This window comes from Acartia tonsa, chromosome 3 (genome assembly GCF_053477335.1).
Source record: "Acartia tonsa isolate MP-2025a chromosome 3, ASM5347733v1, whole genome shotgun sequence".
Lineage (NCBI taxonomy): Eukaryota > Metazoa > Arthropoda > Copepoda > Calanoida > Acartiidae > Acartia > Acartia tonsa.
Window position 1 is genome coordinate 60863493 of NC_137262.1, and position 22260 is coordinate 60885752.

At 31.0% G+C, this 22260-nt stretch overlaps 1 protein-coding gene across 6 annotated transcripts in view; it reads left to right on the forward strand.

The window, feature by feature from the left end:
- Positions 1 to 22058, forward strand: part of LOC145314773 (uncharacterized) — a 33495-nt gene extending 11437 nt beyond the window's left edge. For 2 of the 6 annotated variants that reach the window (XM_080154844.1, XM_080154845.1), the window contains 16 exons: positions 46 to 104; positions 318 to 366; positions 14868 to 14982; positions 15574 to 15685; positions 16386 to 16460; positions 16605 to 16675; positions 16980 to 17052; positions 17445 to 17496; positions 17735 to 17799; positions 17983 to 18045; positions 18176 to 18229; positions 18357 to 18399; positions 19973 to 20092; positions 20424 to 20513; positions 21228 to 21289; positions 21896 to 22058. In XM_080154844.1, the coding sequence (XP_080010970.1) occupies positions 14885 to 14982; positions 15574 to 15685; positions 16386 to 16460; positions 16605 to 16675; positions 16980 to 17052; positions 17445 to 17496; positions 17735 to 17799; positions 17983 to 18045; positions 18176 to 18229; positions 18357 to 18399; positions 19973 to 20092; positions 20424 to 20513; positions 21228 to 21289; positions 21896 to 21967 (1050 nt within the window). In that variant the 5' untranslated portion in view covers positions 46 to 104; positions 318 to 366; positions 14868 to 14884 and the 3' untranslated portion in view covers positions 21968 to 22058. Of the gene's footprint in view, positions 1 to 45; positions 105 to 317; positions 367 to 14865; positions 14983 to 15573; positions 15686 to 16385; positions 16461 to 16604; positions 16676 to 16979; positions 17053 to 17444; positions 17497 to 17734; positions 17800 to 17982; positions 18046 to 18175; positions 18230 to 18356; positions 18400 to 19972; positions 20093 to 20423; positions 20514 to 21227; positions 21290 to 21895 lie in introns of all 6 variants that reach the window. The other 4 variants (XM_080154843.1, XM_080154847.1, XM_080154846.1 and 1 more) reach the window with 4 other exon arrangements.
- The last annotated feature ends 202 nt before the right edge of the window (positions 22059 to 22260 follow it).

The following is a 22260-nucleotide window of genomic DNA, read 5'->3' on the forward strand; positions in this document are numbered from 1 at the left end:
GTACTTATAAATACAATTTATTACTTGGTATATTTACTATTTTAGTTATAGAGAAGCTTTGCTCCCAAGGAATAACTTGGCCTTGCTGTTATTTCTGTGTTTAGGTAAGTGTTAAACTATTTATTTTTATAAGGAGCGCAGCTTCTAATTAAATAGACCATGTTATGGGTATGTATTTCAAGCTTTACTTGTTTAAATCATTTTGAAATTTGATTATAACAATGAAAAAAAAAGTAAAATAAAGTAGGGAAGAAATACATAGTGTTAGGTACTCATGAATAAGGTAGATTTATTTTATTTTATATATATTATTTCAGTTATAGGGAAGCTTTGCTTTCAAGGACTTTGACTTATCTTTGTGTTTAGGTAAGGAGTAGAATTATTCATTTTCACAAGTAGCACAGCTACTCTATTATAGCTAGGTTATGTCTGACTGTGGCTTTTTCTTCTATTAGTCTCAATATTAAGACAGCTACTATATACATAAAAAATTACTAATATTTATCAGATTTGAACAAAAAAAGGAGTTATTTATTAATTGATTTGTAGAGAAACTTTGCTCCTTAGAACTAACTTGGTCTAGGCTACGCTATTACTAATATATGAATATCCGTTCCTCTAAATAGCTTTTTTCCCCATTCCTTTACTATTAGGGCAGCACTATATATTTATGCACTTCGCCCATTTTTTAGATAGATAGATAGATATTTATTAATTCCACTAATTATAACAATTATTATATAAGTTCATTACATTGAATAAACAATATCAATAATAAGATATTAAATATAACTAGGAAGATCATGGCACTACATTTGTATAATAGATACTATTGTAGGTTTACCCATGACTTAATTATAATTTTCATGTTACTGATTGTGAGAAGACGGCGGAGGACAAGGCAGGCTGAAGGCTGAGAGTATGTTTATAAGTAATTATTTTATGGACATGTACAAGGGTTATTGTGTAGGTTTTAGTAGCAGATATTGCAATTATGATCGCTACAGTTTATGAATAGTTTGTATTTATCTATAAAGTGTTTTAGTATTGCTTTTTTAAATTTTTTTCTGTTTTTTATTTGTTTTAATTCTATATTTAGTTCATTCCAGTCTTTGGGAATGGTAAATTTTGTTATAGATGATTTGTTTGCTCCGTTTATTTTCAAGTTCCAAATATTCCTGCGTAGTCTCTCATGTGGAACTTCTTTTTTTATTAAGGTTAGAATTGCAGTTGGTGCGTATTCATAGAAAACGGAGTGTCCTATTAATAGGTTATTGTATGTGATTAGATCTTTGAATTTAAGAATTTTGTATTTCTTAAAGAGTGGTTCAGTGTGGATTCTTCTGGATGATCCATGTATGTTTAAAATGATACGTTTTTGTATAGTAGTGATTGTATTTAAAGCTTTTGTGTTGTTTGGTGCCCAAATGCTAATTCCATATTCTATGAAAGGCTTACCTAGTGCATTGTAGCATAGTATTTTTTGCTTTGTTGGAATCTCTTTTTTTATGTTTCTTAAGATATGATTGCATGTATTTAATTTACTTATTGTTTTATTGATGTGGCTATTAAAATTTGCTTTTTCATCTAAGAGAAATCCTAGGAATTTGAAAGAGGATTCTTGAGTATTAATGTGATTGCTTTTAACAGTTTGTATGATGGTATCGTTTATTTTAATGTTAATTTCTTGTTTTGTGTTGAAATTTATAATTCTGGTTTTAGTGGGGTTTAGGGTTAGTTTATTGTGGTTGAACCATTCAGTGATTTCTGCCATTATAGTGTTTCCTAGGGTTTCTATTTCTGTTTTGTTTTTGCCACTTACTGCAATCATGGTGTCATCTGCAAAGAGATTTATGAAACATTTGATCATGTCTGGTAAATCATTTATATAAATGATGAAGAGTAATGGTCCTAGTATTGATCCTTGTGGCACCCCAATTTTTGAAGCTAGAAAGTTGGAGAATTTTTCTCCGATTTTGCATGTATGTGTTCTGCCATTTAAATAATTTTTGAACCAGTTGAGTTCTGTATTTTGTATTTTTTAGTTTGGTTAGTAGTATGTTTATGTCAACGGTGTCAAATGCTTTGGTAAGATCTATGAATATGGAAGATGTTGACATCTTATTATCTTTGTCCTTTTCGATTTTTTCCATAGTTGCAATCATTGCATGTATGCATGAGTGTAATGATCTGAATCCAAATTGCTTGCATGAAAGTATATTGTTTTTTTCTAAGTACATTCTTAGTTGGTGAGCAACAACTTTTTCAAGCACTTTGGAAATGGCATTTATAAGAGCGATTGGTCTGTAGTTGTTAGGATCGGTTTTGCTGCCTTTTTTGTAGATTGCAACGATGATTGCTGCTTTTAATCTGTTGTGAACAATACCTGAATGTAGTGAGCTGTTTATTATATTAGCTAATACTCTGGGTATTTTTTGTAAGATGGTTTTGATTATGACACTTGGGATTCCATCTGGTCCTGCAGATAGTTTAGGTTTTAGTGTCTTATTTATTTTTGTTATATCATCAGCTGTTATGTTTTTGAATTTGAACCTAGTGTTTTGTTCATGTATGTTATTTATGTATTCTTGTTGTTTTGTATTGTCTGTATGAATTTTATTTGATAGCTCTGTACCAATTCCGTTAAAGAATTTGTTTAGCTCTGTAGCAATGTCGATATCTTCAGTTAGTTCTTTATTGTTAATTATTATTTTGTCAGGTTTAGTATTTTTTTTGTTATTAGTGTGTCTGTTTGTGGCTTTGTTGATTGATCTCCACATAGCTTTGGAGTCGTGTTTAGTTTTTTTGAATTCATTTTCATAGTATTTAATTTTAGCTTTCCTAATTTTGGATTGTAGCTCTTTTTTAAACTCTACGTGTTGTGTGTTATGTAAAGGTAGTTTACTTTTAAGTTTTTTAAGGTATAATTTCCTTTCAATTTTGAATAGTTTCTTAATCTTGTCATCTATCCATGGCGAAAAATTGGTGTCTTTTTTTTATCTTTTTTTAAGGTGTATTTTTTGTTTGGGAATGATTCATTAAATATATTGTCTATTTTATTGAAAAATTTGTTCCATTTGTCAATTGTGTTGTTTGTATTGAGAATGTGCGACCAGTCTTCATTGATTAGTTTATTTGAGAAGTGGTTTATGTTGTCAGTGTTAAATTTTCTGCGGTGATAAGTGTTGGTAGTATTTTTGTAGGTGATATCTGTTTTTTGAATGGATTTAATGATTAAGAAGTGGTCAGTAATTGAGTTGCATATGATATAGTTTTTACTGTTATTATAATTATTTGATAGTATATTATCAATGATAGAACCAGTGTTATTAGTGACTCTAGTGGGTCTGTTGATTAGGGGTATTATGTTTTGATTTTCAAAGGTCTGGTAGAATTTTCTAATACTTTCCATAGTGTTATATTTAAGGATGTCCATGTTTAGATCTCCAAGTATATCATAGTTAGTGTTTGGGAAATGTGTGTCCTTATATTCCAAGAGCAGTTTAATATCTTTAATGCAGTTTTCGATGTCATGTGTACATTGTGAAGGGGGTCTGTAGAGAGTTGAAAGGATATTGGTTTTGTTTTTTGTTTTATATTCGATGGTTAGGAATTCAATATGACCCTTTATAACTGTCATTTCTTTTATAACTTTAAAGTTTATGTAATCTTTGCAGTATATGCTAACCCCCCCCCCCTCTTTTGTTTTTTCTAAGTAATGTTGCTGGTTCGTGGTATCCAGGAATGATAAGGTTATTAATGTTACCCCATACTTCTGTGAAGCATATTATATCTATGTTAGAGTTTAATTCATTTAGTAGATATAGAAAATTATTTGAATTTTTGTCAATGCTCCTGATGTTTTGATGAGCTATGCTGAAGTGTTTTAGGTTTTTGATGTGAGAGCAATCAACATAACTGGATTCAGTATTATTGATATTTATTGTTATTTGTTGGAAATTAGTTGGTAATCCTTGTACATTATTACTAATGTCATTCATGTTTAAATTTTATATTTTTTTTAGTTTTTGTAGCCTTCCTTTCTGCCTTTATCCCCCCCGCCTTGAGGATAATTATGAAAATAGTCTCCATAGGAGAATATATTTATGAATAAACTAGGAAACGGTAAGCAATTTAATAATTTATCATATTTTATTAAACATACATATTACAGTAGGTAAGTATTTGAAAGTGTTGAAATTTATTATCTGTTGCTGATAAGATTTTGAGTATATAATTACTCATGTATACTTTCATGAAGTAGTTTTTTTTTACTAATATACTGGTTATGTGTTGATAATTAATGCCATTAATAAAATTTTCAGTTGTAATTACTGTTAAATGTAATTTAGTACTAAATATAATTTGTTATGTTACTTAAAGATTTGTGCTTGTTATTTTTGTCACTCTTATAGGTCTACTTAAGAATAGAAATTTTATTGAGATACTGTTGTGTTTATGCTTGTATTAAGCTTGTTATTTTTGTTACTCTTATAGTTCATAGTTCGTTTATTTTAAGTAAAATATGAACAAGATTAATGTAATAATTTATTAATAACATATTTAGTTTGGTTGACAATCAATGCATTAATTATCATTTCCATATGGTCTTCAGTTTGTTGTCTTAAAAAGGCGGTATAGTTCTACTGGTGGGTGTCGGCTGAAATATAAAGTAAATGATTATATTTATTATAATGTGGTTATCTAGTATGAAGTTGTTAATTTTAGCTAGAGTTACTCAGTCAGCATATCTTTATTCATTTTTAATAGTAGGAATTTTATAAGTTTTAAGTCATCGAGTTTCCTATTTTTTTAAGGTAATATTTTAACTTAGTGGACTGTTAAATTAATCATTTAATTTTTCTTATGAAAGTTACCTTTCAGTAGAGTGTTGAAAAAGACCAAAACAGTTTGTCTTAACAGGTGGTGTGGTTCTACAGCTGGGTGTCGGCTAGAATATAAGTATAAGTGACTGAATATATTTTTTATAGTGTGGTTAACTAGTATGAATGTTGTTAATTTTAGCTAGAGTTAATCATTCAGCATAATTTTATTCATTTTTAAAGATAGGAGTTTCATAAGTTTTAAGTCAACGAGTTTTCTATTTTTAAGGTAATATTTTAACTTAGTGGACAGTTAAATTAATCATTTAATTTTTTATTATGAAAGTTACCTTTCAGTAGAGTGGTGAAAAAGACCAAAACATTATTTTATATAGGATTTTTTTTGTAAAAAAAAATTTAGTTGAAGGGTGGTGGTAATTATAAACCCAATTAGTTATAAACCCTCCTGGGACCTATGAGAAGCTACCCTGTTAAGAAAAACCCGATCGGTTCAGCATTAGCGAGATCCTTTGGTACAAACATTCAGACCTCATGTTACTTTATTATGAGAATAAAAATAAGGAAGATATAGTGTTGGGTACACATACAATTATCTATAAATATGTTTCTTAATTTAGTTGTAGAGAAGCTTTGTTCCTCTAGAATAACTTTGGCCTGAAAAATTTGAAAATTTAAATTGGTGGGGGGGGGGGGGTAAAATTTATATCATAGGGATAAAAACGTCCAAGCTTTTATTATTTGGGGTGATAAACATTAAAAATTCTTGAGCGTTAAAATTCAAAAGAAATAGCTGCCGAACTGCCGCTCTCGTCGAATACTGCCAAATTTTTTTTGTAATTTCTAGCCAAATTAGAAAATTTGAATCATTTGAGAGAACTTAACAAAGAAAATTCATTATATAAACTAAATTTATTATATTAAATGTTTATTTTTTTAGTAGCGAAGCTACTCTATAATTCACTTTGTCCGTCAGTCAGTCCGACAGTCAGTCAGTCCGTAATGCTATGGGGGAAACGTGCTCCTATAAAAGATAGACAGCTGAAATGTTTAGTGAATATTCCTATGACATATGCCAATCTAATGTATGTTTTGTCCATCTGATCAATTTCTAGTTTTTTATGTTTTCTTGGTTTTCTCGATTTCTATTCAGGATTGATGACTTAAATTATCAGGGATTGAATATGCTCATACTCTACATATTTCCATCAAGTTTAATAAGATTGGAGTGCTATATCGATACCTAGATTTTTAAGTTTTCAAGATTTTAAAGTTTGTATGATTTTAAAGGTTTCCTGTTTTACCTATTTTATAATGTTGAATGTTTAATGTATGACACTGCTCTATGGTAAATTTGTTTAACTATATTCATTCATAGTTTTTGAGCTTCGCTACCTATGGATGTTGTCATCCTTGCTTGTGCATATTCTTTTTTTAACAACTGACTCTATGATTTATTTTTTCTGTTTTTCCATCCATGGTTTTTTTGTGCTTCGCTACCTTTGGATAACTAATATTTGTTTTTTTTAAAATGCTGTCCACTGAAACAAATATGAAATTGTTGTAGAGCAGATACTCTATAATTATGATATATTCGTACGCACGTTTTTACGTTACTCTGAGCTTGATCTTTAAATCGTTTATAGGTGATCTAAACCGGGGCGATTCATTCAGCGCACCATCACATTATTAATACCGATCTTTAAATCGAATTTGCATGGGCAATTTGGCGCAGCCAGTGGATCGGTTCCGGCGCGGCAATGCCACTCACCGAGTGGCATTGCCGGACCAAATCATATGGTTAATCATATGTAATAAATGGATATTTTTTTAATTACTTTAATATTTTATTGCAAAACTATGGAGAAAACATTTTTATAATTATTTTTAAAATAAATTATATATTAATGTTTTATATAAAATACCATACTGACACGGCATTTTATATAAAATACTTTACTGACAAGGCTTAAGTAATAAAGTTGTACTGGCGCGGATCGATATTTTAGTGAGTGCGCAAGCGATTTAACAACACCGCGCCGGAAATCTTTTAAAAATCAATGTTTTATAGGTGTGCTGTGGCTCACCATCAGCGCACCTATGGTTCACCTCTGAATCGCCCCGATTCAGCGCACCATAAAAACGATTTAAAGATCCAGCTCTGTATTTCCCAAATTTTGACAACTCCGCATGATCAAAATCGAGGAGGACAAGTAGGGGGATTATTCTATTGTCAGGGGGGCGGAAACACCCCTCTATACAATCAACGCACTCGAAAGTCAAACTAACATTTACGTGGGCTGGGACTTAACTTTTCACCCCTTTTAGCTGTTTTGGGGGGTGTATGTATAATGTATATAGACTTAGAATTCAGTTATTAACTCATTATAAAGTAGAGAAAAAATAATTTAGGATATGAACCAGGAGCTACAGGAGTACTATCTTGAACAGAATGGATTGTGTCCATTTGTGGGGATAGTGTATTTGATTCCTGAAGCCCCTTTTTTTTCAGCAATAATAAAAGGAAAAAAAATGTCAAAGGGTTTGTAGAGGGGTGTAGGGGGTAGGAACATCAAGGCACATTTGTCCTTCCCTCCTCCTCAATTTTGCAAGGGGGGGGGGGAGAAGGAGGATACAGGAGTTTTTATCTTGTAGTAGCGATGCTACTCTATAATTCACATTGCCTGTCCGTCATTTAGTTAGGACTTTAATTAAGACACCAATAAAGACAGAGCAGGAGGGGACAGTAGAAGGATACTATAGAACCAAATTTTTTTACTAAATGTGATTCGTTGTTTCAAAGTTTTTGGGTATTTTTACTGAATTTTATTGTTTGGTTCAATCTTAATCTACAAAATTTTGTAATATGGAGGACATTGGAGATGTACATCAATTTATCGTCCATTGTCTTATACCTTAAGATCCCTGAGATTGTGCGCTTAACGGAGCATTATCCTGAAAATGTTTGTTTTTAAAAATTCACGCTTGTTTTTCATGATTAAGATAAACTTTTGTTCTTTATTGACACTTTTTAACGTGCCATCCATTGACGTCAATTCTTGATATCTTAAACAAGGAGGACAACATCCATAAGTAGTGAAGCACCAAATATTTATGGAATGAACAAACGGACAAAGCGAGTTATATATAGCAGACGTTCAGTTGTCTTAACAAAGAAAAGAAAAAAGGAAAATATGTAAAAATAAATAAAGAAGTTTGTTTTGTCTTTTGAAGCATGGACGACAGACAGACGAACAAAACAATGTATATACTAGAGGCGCATATGACATAGAAATCTATATCTATCTTAAATAGTGCAGAGAAAATATCATTTCCCCCATAACGTTATGTACTGACTGACTGACGGACATATAACGTTAATTATAGAGTAGCTTCGCTTTATTGTTTTGCTATGATTTATTGACTTAAGAAATGAACACTTTTTAACGTCTCCTTGATTGACGTCAATGGGTCAGTAATATTTTTAATACATTTTACTGCTATAATGATAACTAGGGGCTTCGCCATTAGCCTCTAGGGGCTATGCCCCATGAGGTAATTTAAAAAAAAATAAAAAAAATACTTACGTTTCAATACTAAATTTTAGAGAGGCATAGCTTTTAGCATTATGTCTAACCGTCCTAGGAATCAAGGATAATTATATCAAATGTAAATTTAATCAAAATTTATATGTAATAATATTGAGTTGCTCCGCTTTCTAGATTGCTACTAACTGTTACAGGAACTATCCTGCCAATTTAAAATTTATAGGACAATTCTGACATGGCTAAATTAACGAACTATCATCTATGGACGTACGGACCAACGGAATGTAGAAAAGCTTCGCTTCTATTAAAAAACAGAAAGGGAGGGGACATTGGGTTCTTTATTACACTAGTCACGTTTTCTTATTTGTTGTTGATATTTTGTGGACTTTTCTTGAATTTTGATTGGTTGGTTCATATAGTTGAGTGTCCAAATGTTTCAACCACTAACTATAATCTACAGAAGGAGTAATTTTGTGTATCATCATTAGGCATGCACATAGATATATTTGGCTATTGTCTTATCCCTTTAGATCCCTGAATAAAAAGTATGAGCTGTATATAATAGAATAACGTCATGACCATTTCCCCACCAACACTCTGCGGGGGGGAGTAATCAATTACAATCAACCCCTAACATACAGATACAATTATAAAAGCGGGGGGAAGGGGGATGTAAAAAGGAGGAGAAAAAAATAGGCTGCTTAATTTCTAATAAATTTTCATTATAAACAAGGAAAACAACATCCATAAAAGCGAAGCCCTGAAAAAGTAGGACAAACAAGAGGTAACACTTGTAGAGTGTCAGAACTGAATTCACACATATCATTTAAGCTCTGAAATGGAAGAATAACGAACATTAACACTTAATAAGCAGAATATTCATGCATTTAAGTCTCTACAAAATTGTAAGTAAGTTGTACATTTAAATTAGATATCCTCAAACTTTTAAATGAATCCAAGTATGTATTTGTCTCCATTTTAAGATTTACAGAAGCTGAAAAATTTCCATTCACTTATTGCATCTTGAACATAATCACTTTAAACAAGTATGACAAAATCATTCAAAGCGTAGTAGGGCATATTTGCATAGACTTGATTAATGAGATGCTTTGCCTAAAAATTATTGTTCTCGGGATCTTTATTTCAAAAATATGTAAAAAACTTTCAAATCAACATTTTTTACGGACATTTTGGTAACTACAATAGATTTTCTTTATAATGTGCTTGACAGGAATCATAATGGCAAGTTTGAAATCGATAAGACAATTCCAATATGCCTAACTAAATGAAAAAAATGTTGTTAAAATATTAAAATGGACTTTCTGGTAACAAATATAAAGTTGTCAGACTGCTTTTAAGCAGCTTTTTAGCTGCTTATATTTTTCAAAGCTGATTTTCTCGGCTTCTGTAAAAGAGAGAAGGCTGAAACTTCTTGTCAACATTCCCATCAATATGGAACATAATTAAGTATGAAACATCCATGGCGGTCGGACATCGAACATAGTGATTTATTGATATTGCCTGCTAATTTTTCATTATTTCATTTATATGAATGCTGCGCTACTAATTTGAATTAATTCTGTAAGATTTCATATCAAAACTTTTGTTATAAAATCCAAAATAATGTTTTAAAACTTTTTTCCCCCAATGTTAGTTAAATGTCCATATATTTTTCCAATGGTAGCTGAGTAAGTATCCAAAAATGAACCAAATATTTTGTGAAAAAAATTAGAAGTTACCTAACCTAGGGGAATGAAATGCACTATGTCCTAATTCAGATTCTGACACTAAAGTCAGATCACCCATCGAACGAACTGTGATTGCTTTATCAAAGTACATGAAAATCTGGTACAATATCCATGTAATAATATATCAATTCATGTTTTTGACACGAATTAATGCTTTTTTGTTATCTTTGTGTACACTGTAATATACGTTGGGATTTCTAACTACGTTTTATAAGAAATTAATATTATTTATAACAATTAAAGTGAGCACATTAAAGTTCAGGTTTTAGACACGTAGCATTGATTTTTTGTTATCTTTACATAACCTTGCTTATTAATCAAAATTTCTAATTACGTTTTAATAACTAAATATATATTGCCATTTTTACACAAATAGTTTATTGATGACGAGTAAATTCAGAGTCCAGTTTTGTACAGTTTCATTTAAATGTACAAAGCACAAAGATTTGACATCAAAATTTTAATCTACTCTAAGAGTGTATGTTCAGTAAAGTCTTGTTAACTGCTGGATCAATGACTCCATACTGTTTAGGTAATTGTGGGTAAGGTCATTAGCAGGTTTTAGGCTATTTGGTGACTGAGGGATGGAGTTTACGTTGATTTATTTATAAAATTATTAGGGTGACTATTTGTTCGTCTGTATTGAAAACTTCTATTCTTATTTTAGCTCTGTTTTACAATCAAGCTTCTTATAGATCCCAGGATGGTTTATTTGTGAGGATACCTTCAATTTCATGAGTAATATGAGAAAAGTACCCCCTTCAGAAAAAAAATATCTACTTGAAAGCAAGGGAATCAATCTCAATATTAGAGAAAAACACTAGAGAGAGAAAGGGTTATATAATAATTGTATTTCCCCATTGCAATGACCTTGTGCCGACTCTCAATTTGGGTCTTTTTAAATCAACCAAATGGTAACGGGAATATCAACACAGCCAAGAAGCAGAAAACAAATTGCTAGCATCTGTATATACACCTATATCTGTATATACACCTATATCTGTATATACACCTATACTATAGATTTGTTATCTCTACTTACCCAACCCCCCTCCCTATACGCTCTTTAAAGTGTTCCTAGAGGCCTATACGGGCGAAGCCTCTAGTGTTGAGGAGAAAAACTAAACAGTGATAAAATTTATGCACCCGACAAAAAAACGTGAACTTTATCATGTATTCAATGGAAATATCCAAAATAAAATTGTTTGAAATTGCTTAGTTACAAAGATAAGAAAAGAAAAATTGCACATTAAAATAGGCAGGGAAAAACATTTAATGTTAAAACAAGGATGTCAACATCCATAAAAGCAAAGGTCTAAAATCAGACAGACAAACAAATAATAACTCTTGTAAAATCATTAATTTGTCTATAAAAAGTCTACATAATTAGTTGCAAAGTTGCGTAAATACAGGAAATACTTGTATTTTAAAGTTTTGATTATAGAGATGACTTGCTTAGTATATTCCTCATAGTCATAGGAATCATTAATACAAAAATCAGATGAATATTATCAAGATTTCATATACAGAGTTGTTGTCAAAAAGTTTTTTTTAAAACAACAAGTTTTAAATGGACATACGGACTTTCTGGTAACGGTTAGATATTTGCTATGCTTTCTAAATTGTACCTTACTGTCATAGGAATCATAATGCAATTAAAGAAAAGCTACGCTTTTATTAGGGATAGATATAATTTATCTAAAAAAAGAAACTCAGCAAAACATATTATTAAACTTTACAGTCGGGGCTAAGAGGGGGTGTGGTGGGACGATGGGCTGTTGGGAATTTGAGTGCTCAATAGGACAGGGATCTAAATGGATAAGCCATTGTCCGACAAATTGATACACAACACCTATGTTAATTCACAAGATTACCCTTTCTGTAGAATACTATTAGTGGTTGAAATGTTTGAACAATCAACATAATAAACAACCATTCAAAATTCATTAAAAGCCCACAAAGTTGTAAAGCCAGAGAACAAAAAACTTTATTAAAAACTTTGGGGACTAGTGTAATAATAAACAACCCATTGTCCCCTCCGGAGAAGCTTTAAAAATACAGCTTATCCATTATTCTGTAATTTAAGGTTGATTTAGGTTTGGTAGAATATTCCTATGTAAACCAAGCATAAAAATTCAAGTAACACTAGTTACAATCTGAACTCCAAAAATGCTCGAAAGGCCATGGTAAAACATGTTATTTGTAACATGATTTTTTTATAGTGTATAGTTATTCCTAAGATGATTAGGCCATATATAAAAGAAAATTAAATTATCATTACGGCATAAAACTCAATATATATTGCTCAGACCTTTAAATGATATTATGTTTTTATAAAAGTTTCTACTAAATGTTAATGATTGTTTGTCCCACAGCATTGTTTGAAATATTTAGCTTCGCTTCTGTGGTTGCTTTTATTCTTAATTTTACTGGATGTATACAAAAGAAAGAAAAACGTAAAGGTTAAAATCTCTCTCTTTTCTGTTATCTCTTTTCTCTATCTCTCTCTCTCTCTCTCTCTCTCTCTCTCTCTCTCTCTCTCTATAACACACACACACTCTCTCTCTGTTTCTCTCAGGTACAGGTACATGAGTAGCTCCGCTCTATTTATTTTGCTTTATCTTACTACCTCTGTCTTCAATTTTAGGATTTTTAAGTATTGAAGCTGGGAAGGTTTATAACTATTTTCAGCGAGGGTTACACCCCTAGAGAAGAATTATCCCCCAAAAAACATTTTATTTTTACTTTTACTTTTATTACCTAAAATAAAACATGGATAGGTCGAATTAAATCCCCCCCCCCCCTCCAAAATTGCCACTATAGGCCTCTAGGGGTGTAGCCTTGAAGTCAGAATAATAGGACATAAATTTAAATTGGCATGACGTCAGTGGAAATTTCAAGAATATAAAGATAAAACAAGGATGACAACATCCATAAAAGCGAAGCACTGAAACGGTAGGACAAACGGACATTAACACTTGTATAGTGTTTCTTAATTATCATAATATAAATTTATAAGAGTCAAAGCAAAATTGTAAGTAAATTTGTTGTAAAACTGCTTGATACAGGATAATTTTTATGGACATACTTACATTTTTAGGACTTGATTATAAAGTTGCTTCGCCTTTTACATTATACTTTGTTGTTCCAGGAATCAGTATACCAAAAATCAGATCAATCCGATGATTTGATCACATAAAAATTTGTTGTTAAAAAAGTAAAAAAATCAACATGTTTAAAATGGACGTACGGACATTTTGGTAATGATTATAGAGTTGCTACGCTTTCTAAATCGTACCTAACTACTAAAGGAATCATCATGCAAAATTTGAAATCGATAGGACAATTCTAACATGCCTAAATTAACGGAAAAAGCTATCCGTTATGGACGTCCGAACGGACGTACGGACGGACGGGCGGACGTACGGACGGACCGACCCTAAGTATAGAAAAGCTTCGCTTTTAAAAATATTTTATTGTTTACTATAAGTAAATTAAAGATTAAAAAACTAAAAGTGTACATTCATTTTATAAGTTAATGAGGATAATATTTAGTTACTCTGCAAGTTTTACCAATAAATGTCCCCAATGAACCAATAAATCAAAATTTAATACAAGTCCTCAAAGTTGTTAAGCCAACAAATAAGAAAACATTATTGGAAAACTTTGGGGACCTGTGTAATAAACAGCCCAATGTCCCCTCCCTACCTGTATGTGGATTAACATTATCATCTTAGTCTCAATAGTTTTACAGTGTGTTTTTTTTATGAGCACTTTTTTGAAAGCAATTTTACCCCACTTATAGTTATCAGAATTTAATGATTAATGGCTTATTTTCTTCGTTTTTTAAGGGAAATTATGAAACAACAAAAAAATTACAGTTTTTGTTGAAAAAGTACAGTAAAGTTGAAAATTAAAAACTTAGGTGACAACATCTAAAAATGGTTTTAGCGCATTTTTCTTATGCTCAAAATTGGATTTTCAGTAGTCGACTTTGGGGGGCCAGTACTTTCTCCCTGATTGAGATATGGCCTTCAAACTTCGACCTATTCTAGTACATGTCCCCAATAGTATCTGTATAAATTTATAGCTCTATATCTCAACTTTGAAGCGTTTTGCAGCCATTCTTGCAAAAGGTAGAATATTTGAACATAAGAAAAATGCGCTAAAACCATTTTTAGATGTTGACACCTAAGTTTTTAATTTTCAACTTTACTGTACTTTTTCAACAAAAACTGTAATTTTTTTTGGTTGTTTCATAATTTCCCTTAAAAAACGAAGAAAATAAGCCATTAACCATTAAATTCTGATAACTTTAAGTGGGGTAAAATTGCTTTCAAAAAAGTGCTCATAAAAAAAACACACTGTATAATAACAGTTTCTTAATAATTGGCTTAACAACTTTGGGGATCACTTTTATTGAATTTTGTTTGGTTGGTTCAATTGTTCAAACGTTTCAACCATGTATATTAATTAAGTATTGACTTTATTGTTATTTTTATTAACAAAGATGAGAGGGCTTTTTTGGATTCAACTCCTCCTCAAGTGCCTCTAGGGGCGTAGCCTGAAGTGTTTTATAAAGATGAATAATAGACAATTTTCAATATTATTTTATTTCATTAAAACATTGAATAAAAGTGCAGTTTTCTCTACTTAAAGTTGATAAATAAGCTTGGTAAAAGTCTCCTAAAACAAATGAGAATAAATAATCATATGTTTGGCATTTTCAGATATTTTTCCCCCAAAGATGAGAGGGGTGTTGTTTTTATTGTTTGGTACATTTCTGTTGAGCAGCTCTGTATCTGCTATCAAAGTTGGACCATGTTTTGTAAAGATGGAGAATAGGCAATTTTTAACAAAATATTTATAAAAAGAAATAATAGAGAAGAATTCTAGAGAAGTTTTATTGTTCATGAACACTTTACATTAGCAATATTTTTGAAAGCAGAGCTTTTCTATAATTAGGGTCAGTCCAACCGTTTGTCTGGAACGGATAGTTTTTTTGTTAATTTTGACATGTTAGAATTGTCCTATTTATTTCAAACTTTGCATGGTGATCATTCAAGGGGTATAACTGCTGATAAATAATTAAGTGAGTGTGTGTTAGGATTGCATTAAAAAGACAGAATCTGATTAGAGACATTAGGCAGATTTAGTTAAGAACTAAATTTAAGGCAGAGGGTAGAAATAATGATTATTTCACACATCGTATTATAATTAGCCTTTTAAGGTGCTGAAGGCAACGTCTAAAAAAAATGGTTTTAATCTTAAGATTGTACATTTTTATATTCATAGAAAACTGGATATAATACGATGCTAGACATAATTTCTTTGTATAGATGAGAACTAGTTCTAATCCACTGGTTTAGAATTAAGGTTTGGAATGAATACAAGAAAAAAATTTGCCAAACTGTTAAAAATGACCCATGCTGCCAGGACTTTTGCCTTCATGGAGGGAACAGTTGGACCTCTGTATAACACTGAGACAGTAGAAGAGTGTCAGAACATCTGTGTACAGATGACCAAGTGTATGGCATACACTTATGAGGTTGTATCATAAAATATACATAATATGTCTAGATGATCCATCTGACCCCGAAATTTGTCAAACTAGAAAAGGAAATTCTAGCAGATAAATGCCTTGATTTATGTTTGTTACACACAATTCTTTATAACAATACCATCAACAAAATTTTGTTCAGGATATAATTTCAAAAAGCTAGCTCTATCCTAAGAAATTCAAGTTTTCATAGCTGACTAATAATACATGTTTTTCTACAATTTAATTTAGCTTACAAAATTTTTATTCTGAGCAATATGACTATATATCGATGACTCATTATGCGTATGATATGAAAAAATGTAACCAAAATCTGTACACTTTTTAACCAACAGTATGACCGATTTGTTCCTCCACTGTTTTCCTATTATCTGATTTAGAGATTGTGTCTCTAGATTATCTCTATTTATCATAAAATTAATCAAAGCAATTAGAAATCAGTAAAGATATAACTAAGTAAAAGAAAAATTAACTTTCACCATCTAAATATATATATGTTTGAATGCTTGTATCTGGCACCGAAAAAAGAATTTTAATTTGATACCAATAAACAGAAAAGGGCTGACTCAAGCTGCAGTGTAATAACAGCATCAAATGACATTAACAAGACTTGTAGCTGGGTATTTCCAGAATTTAAAATTAATTTACCTTTGAGCAAATCATGCCTATTGTTATATTCTAACTTTAGTTTAAATCAAAGAAGTGTTCCATCTACCACTTCTACCCTGACATTGGAAATTTGGAAAAAGAAATTCCTTGTAAGGTATTCTAAGCTGAGTTGAATGAGATATCAATGTTGCTGTTAATATGTTATTTTTTGAGGAAAATAAAAAAAGAAAAAAAATGTTTTAATTATTTTTATATTCTAAAGTATTATTCTGTATTTTAAATATTTTTTTCCTATTAGGAACCTTGTGTCACTTATTACATAAGTTTGCCTACTTTCTGTTACAACATATCTACAGATTATATTTTCTAGTAAGTACCAAAGAACCACTTCTTATCATTCTAAATTACACTTTCACATAGCCTCAAGAGCCTTTACTAAATTAAAACAAAGAAATCTGTTTTTTTTTTCTCAATCTGAAAAAAGAAGGAAAAACAAATTCTAAAAACTAAGATGAGAAATTGAATATAAAGATAATATTGGTTTTCACAATAGGGCCTTTCTTCATGATAAAATTAACTGCCACTGCAATGCTCTTTTTATATTCTTTTATTACTTTTACAAAAATTAAAATTTGATTCCTGCTCCTTTTGAAAAATCATATTTTTGTTACAGTCGTGCCTACCTGACGAGACTAGACGATTGCAATACGTTTGCAAGTCTATGTAAAAGTGTTCACATTCTAGAGGTTAATAATTCAATTATCAACTATGATGTAATAAAATATTTAATTAGATCCATAATTTATGGCTTTCATAATCTGAAACAATAAGATTTCTTTAAATAAAATCAATTGTCTTAGAAAACGGGTATTGCGACATTCTTGACATTCTCTTTTAAGGGGCATTTCATTGTAGTTTCACAGTACCTTTTCTCCTATTTCTAGCCCCTGTGGAGGGCTCTAACCCTGCAGGGCCAATTGCCTAACCCTGCAGTGCAACCATTAACATTTACCTAACCTAAAATAACTTATTAAAAGCTACTGTGAAAATACAACTTAATGCCCCTTGCAAGTGTCACAAAACTGACAATATATAAACATTCTAAAATCATATAATGATATGTATTTATTGTAATCAGGCGGAAGCAAACTCTTCCAAAGATGTTGTTGAAAAGATGAAGACCGAACACAAGGACAATTACAGATATTTTTTATAATAATTTCAACTCTCATAACTTTACAACTCCATTTAAATCAATGCTAAAATTAAAGTTATCTATTGTATATATTTCAAAAAGTAAAAATATAAAGATTCAAAAGAGGATTTGTAGTTGAATCTTTTGCATTCAATATTTGTTGGCTATTTGAACCAGGGAAAAATTGTAATAAAATTCTATGAAATGTTTAAATAATATTTTTTTAATATATCAGGAGAAACTGAATGATCATGACAAAACTTTTATTGATATGCAAGATGAAAATGTTGCATTGAAGGTCCTTATTATTTTTCATATCTGATTTCTTTTATTTTTATCAAAATATTTGTATCTAAATATATAGCTTTCCAAACTTTGCTTCAGAAGTTATTCATTCAAACATTTTTAAGTAAATGTGTCTTCTCAGAGTCTCTAGCTAATTTCACTATGAAATATTTTGATTATTATTTCTTTAATTCAGGAAAAACTAAATGAGTATGATAAAACCTTTGCTGATATGAAAAATAAAAATGATGCTTTACAGGCAAGTCTATTTTTTCTCATATCTTATTTCTTATTTTTAAATTTTGTATCATACCTTAAATGCTCAGTAATTAGAATTTAATAAATAAAAATAAAAAAATTACAACTTTTAAGATATTAACTACTTTTAGTCAAAACTGGATGAACTTGAGAAAAAGGTGGTTGGAATGGAAAGTCTGATGAAGGTAAAACTTTTCATTAAATTTAATTTGGAATTATCTTATTTAATTCCACATAAATATTCTTTTCTTTTAAACTCAAATTTCATTAAGGATCATCAATGTCAATCTTAATAATTTTCTCCTTTTCAAGGCTTTTTGTACCTCGCATAAAATGGATTATGATACAAGGACAGGTAAAACTTCATTTCCTTGGTAAACTTTGTTCACTTATTCCTGTAAAAGTATTGAATCTAGAAGAACGCAAAATCATGTAAAATAAAAATTAAGATTAAGTTTTCATATCCCTAAAAAGTAACAGAATGTGTGTCTATACAGAGGGATATCACTAACTGCTGAACCGATCAGGTACTCCTTAACAGGGTAGCTTCACATACGTCCGTGGAAAGTTTACAACTATTTTGGGGGAAGCTACTACCACCCTCCCAAGAGAAATCACAAAAAAATATAAAAAATTTAAATATTCGTAGAGACTTGAATGCCACATAGAAATCACACAATTTTTAAAAACATTTCCTTTTAAATTGGGCGTTGGAATTGAACTCCCTCTTCTCAAGCTTCCCTAGATGCCACTAGGGGCATAGCCGCTAGTGGTTAATAAAACAATAATAAACAATACATTTTAAGCTAGGCTCAATAAAATGATTCACAACTGTGGCTCAACACATCTGCTTGTCGTTGGGAAGGTGATAGGTTCGAATCTTGGTCCAACACCGCCTCATAACTAAAGCCATTAAAAATGGTTTCCACTGCTGCTATGACAGAAGTGTAATGAAAATAGTTAGAGTGGGGGGAATGCTTTGGCCCAAAAAATGCAACTCATTACCATGCAAAGTTGGGACTTCTTAGACAAAGGTAGTGCATCTCATGGAGTTGGTTGTCTGATGGGCAAAAGGACGCTTCACACCACAATCATAAGTGGATTATGTGTATGTAAGTTGTGTGGAGACAGGACTAGTACCTGAAGGGACACTAAGCCCCCTAGAGTCTTAACTCGTAGGCTCAATTAGAACAAACCAGCTTCACCCTTATGGCCTACAGAATTATTTAGCCACATTCACCTGTATGCAGTGTGGCTTTTTAAGCCACCTCGAAAGCCTCATTGTTAAGTATTTAAAACCTGGATAGCAACACATAGATTTTCGATCTCTTTTAGCTATACTGATCCACAAAAAAACCTATTGACAAATATATTGAGGATTGTGACATGATTTTGAGGGTTTTTAAGAATAAAATGGAAAAAGACCATTATAAAACAGAAAAATTTATTCCAGTCCTGGCTTTTATGAAAATTCGAGCCTGTTTTGCTCTCTTTTGGAGTTAATATAAATAGAAATGTTAGGCATCCGTAAAAAATGAAAAAAAATTTACCTTTTCAGTCCCTTTAAGCCACCTATAGAGCCTCACCCTTAGACGCAGGGTCTTATGTGAGGCATTGGTAATCCATGCATCTAAGACAAAGCTGTAGTCACAACACATCTTGCAGATTCTGGTCAGAATGTAAATATATAATTAATTTGAATTCCCTCTTAGGCCCAATTATCCCATTCAAAAGTATGTGATTTTTGTCTTTTAAACACAAAAAAATGTGACAAAATAAACTAAAGAGGAAGGCATTTTTTAGCTGAATGTATGGTTTACAACACGAAATATCTACCAATAAAACCTCTCAACAGAATATTTTTGGTTTAGCATTTAGTTTTAGTTTTACACCTTATTGGTTAAGTGTTGCTTCTTTTTATTCTTAAGGCGTTTGCTACAAGTACATTGCGGAGGAGCTGACATGGTATGAAGCCAGGGAGAGATGCCAGCAACTTGGAGGAGATCTTCTCAGTATCCACTCACAACAAGAAAATGATCTTGCACATAGTAAGTTAATTAGATATTACAATTATAAGCATAAACAAATTTTACAATTAAAACGTCCACATAAAATTTGAATATTTTTGATAAATCAAAAGAATCATAGTAGTGTATACAGCAAAAAGCATTTAACAAGAAAATAGTTTAAAACCACCACAGGACCAGAAGCTATATTTGAAGAGTAGAGCCTAATCGACAGTTATCAAAATGTTAAGCTTCAGACAGATAGAAAGACATTGTTCTAATTGTATTATAGATATATGTCTATGGATAATTTAGGCTTAACTTGGGTAAACCCATTTTAGATTCTTAAATACACTTTCATAATTCTATTTAGGAATTGCCTTAAAAAAATCAGGATTGCCGTGGATTGGCTTCAATGACCAACAAAATGAAAGTAATTTCGAATGGTCTGATGGTAGCACAGGTGAAATTTACACTTTGCATACATGTATAGAAAACATATTATCTATAATACAAAGTAGTTTGATGTCTGTCCGTCCATCCCTTAAGATCTCGGTAACCACTGAACTGATTGGATTCTACTCTTAAGGGTCCTGTGATGGGTTTAGGCTATTTTCTTGGGGGATGTGACAAGAAATATATATTTTTTTTATGTAGGTAATCTTTTTTGTTAACAATGTGTTCACAAAAACTTCTTTAAAATGCAACTTAATTTCCTACAAAGAAACCCAGTACATAACCTCTTGGGACAAAGCCCCTTTAGGCTATGGGCAAGGTCCCTAGTACACATAATAAGATGATAAATGATAAAACAATAATAAATTTTTAAATAAAAGACAAGAAAGACAACATCTAAATATCTCAACAAATAGAACAAGACATAGAAACCTTAGCAAATAGAGTAACAATGCGTTTAATACTAAATGTTTCAAGGGGGACAGGGGCAAAATCATATAATTTTTTGTGTCAAGAAAATCAATAAAAAAATAGACTTAAAAATAGAGTCATTAGACACAAGTGGGAACTAAAATCTCCACAGATATAGATACATAGAAATACATTCTGCTTCTTTTACTTAAGGATTAAATGTAAATCTTTTCATATGTGACATATGTGACATGTCTATTAAAAGAGCTTTGTCATTATTTATTGTAATTATACTTGCTATTTATTTTAGTAAACTACACACAATGGAGCTCTAGTCAACCAGATGGTAGACAAAATGAAAACTGTGTTTGGGTAAGTTTATTTCTTATCATAATAACCCTAAAAGATCCGGTGGGTGTTTTCATCCCCCCTAATCAACTTGGACTATAAATCAAAATAAAACCATTAGAAATAGCTCTTTATTTTTCTTGATATACTTATGTTATCAATAGTTCCTGTTGAGTATATGCAATTAAAAGAGTTAATTTTCTTAAAATTAATAATAATATATAACTAATAAATATCAAAATATTTTCTACTTGCGGCTACGCCCCTAGAGCCCTCTTTGTTAAATATCAGCTGTTTACCAAAAATATTTTTTCGCCGCTAGATGGCGTTAGTTATGTTATTGCTAATTTCCAAAAATATCCATAGTGCAGCATTTTTTAATTTTTAACGATCTATCTTGGGAGGGTGGTAATACACTCCACAAAATAGCTTAAAACCTTCCCTTCCAATGATGAGCTACACTGTAAAGGAGCACCATATCAGTTCAGCGGTTAGCGAGATCTTTTAGTAAAAATAGACAGATTAAATGTTATTCTAATAATTACATTGCAATATCATTCTTATGTTGTGATATAAAAAACAGCATGGGAGCTTATTAAGGTTTTCATAATATATATGTATATTTTGTAGATTGGGCGTGGTACTGGACATTGGTATGATTTTTCCTGTGAGTTTAAATATCCTTCAATTTGCAGAATATGATGGATTTACAAGAATAATATTTTCTGTGCTTTTTTAAGAATACATTTGAAACAGTTATTATCTATGTGTTATGACTGGTTATAAAACAAAATACTTCCTGTTTTTAGGAGCAAAGCAACTCTATAATTCAAAATGTCTGTCCGTAAGTATTGAATTGTGAGAAACATGATTTTCTCGGTTCCTATAACATATAGAAGGCTGAAACTTTTTGACAACATTCCCATCATTAAGGAGCATCTTGATTGAAACAAATACTATTTAAATCTACTTCTACGTATTCCAATCCTTGATTT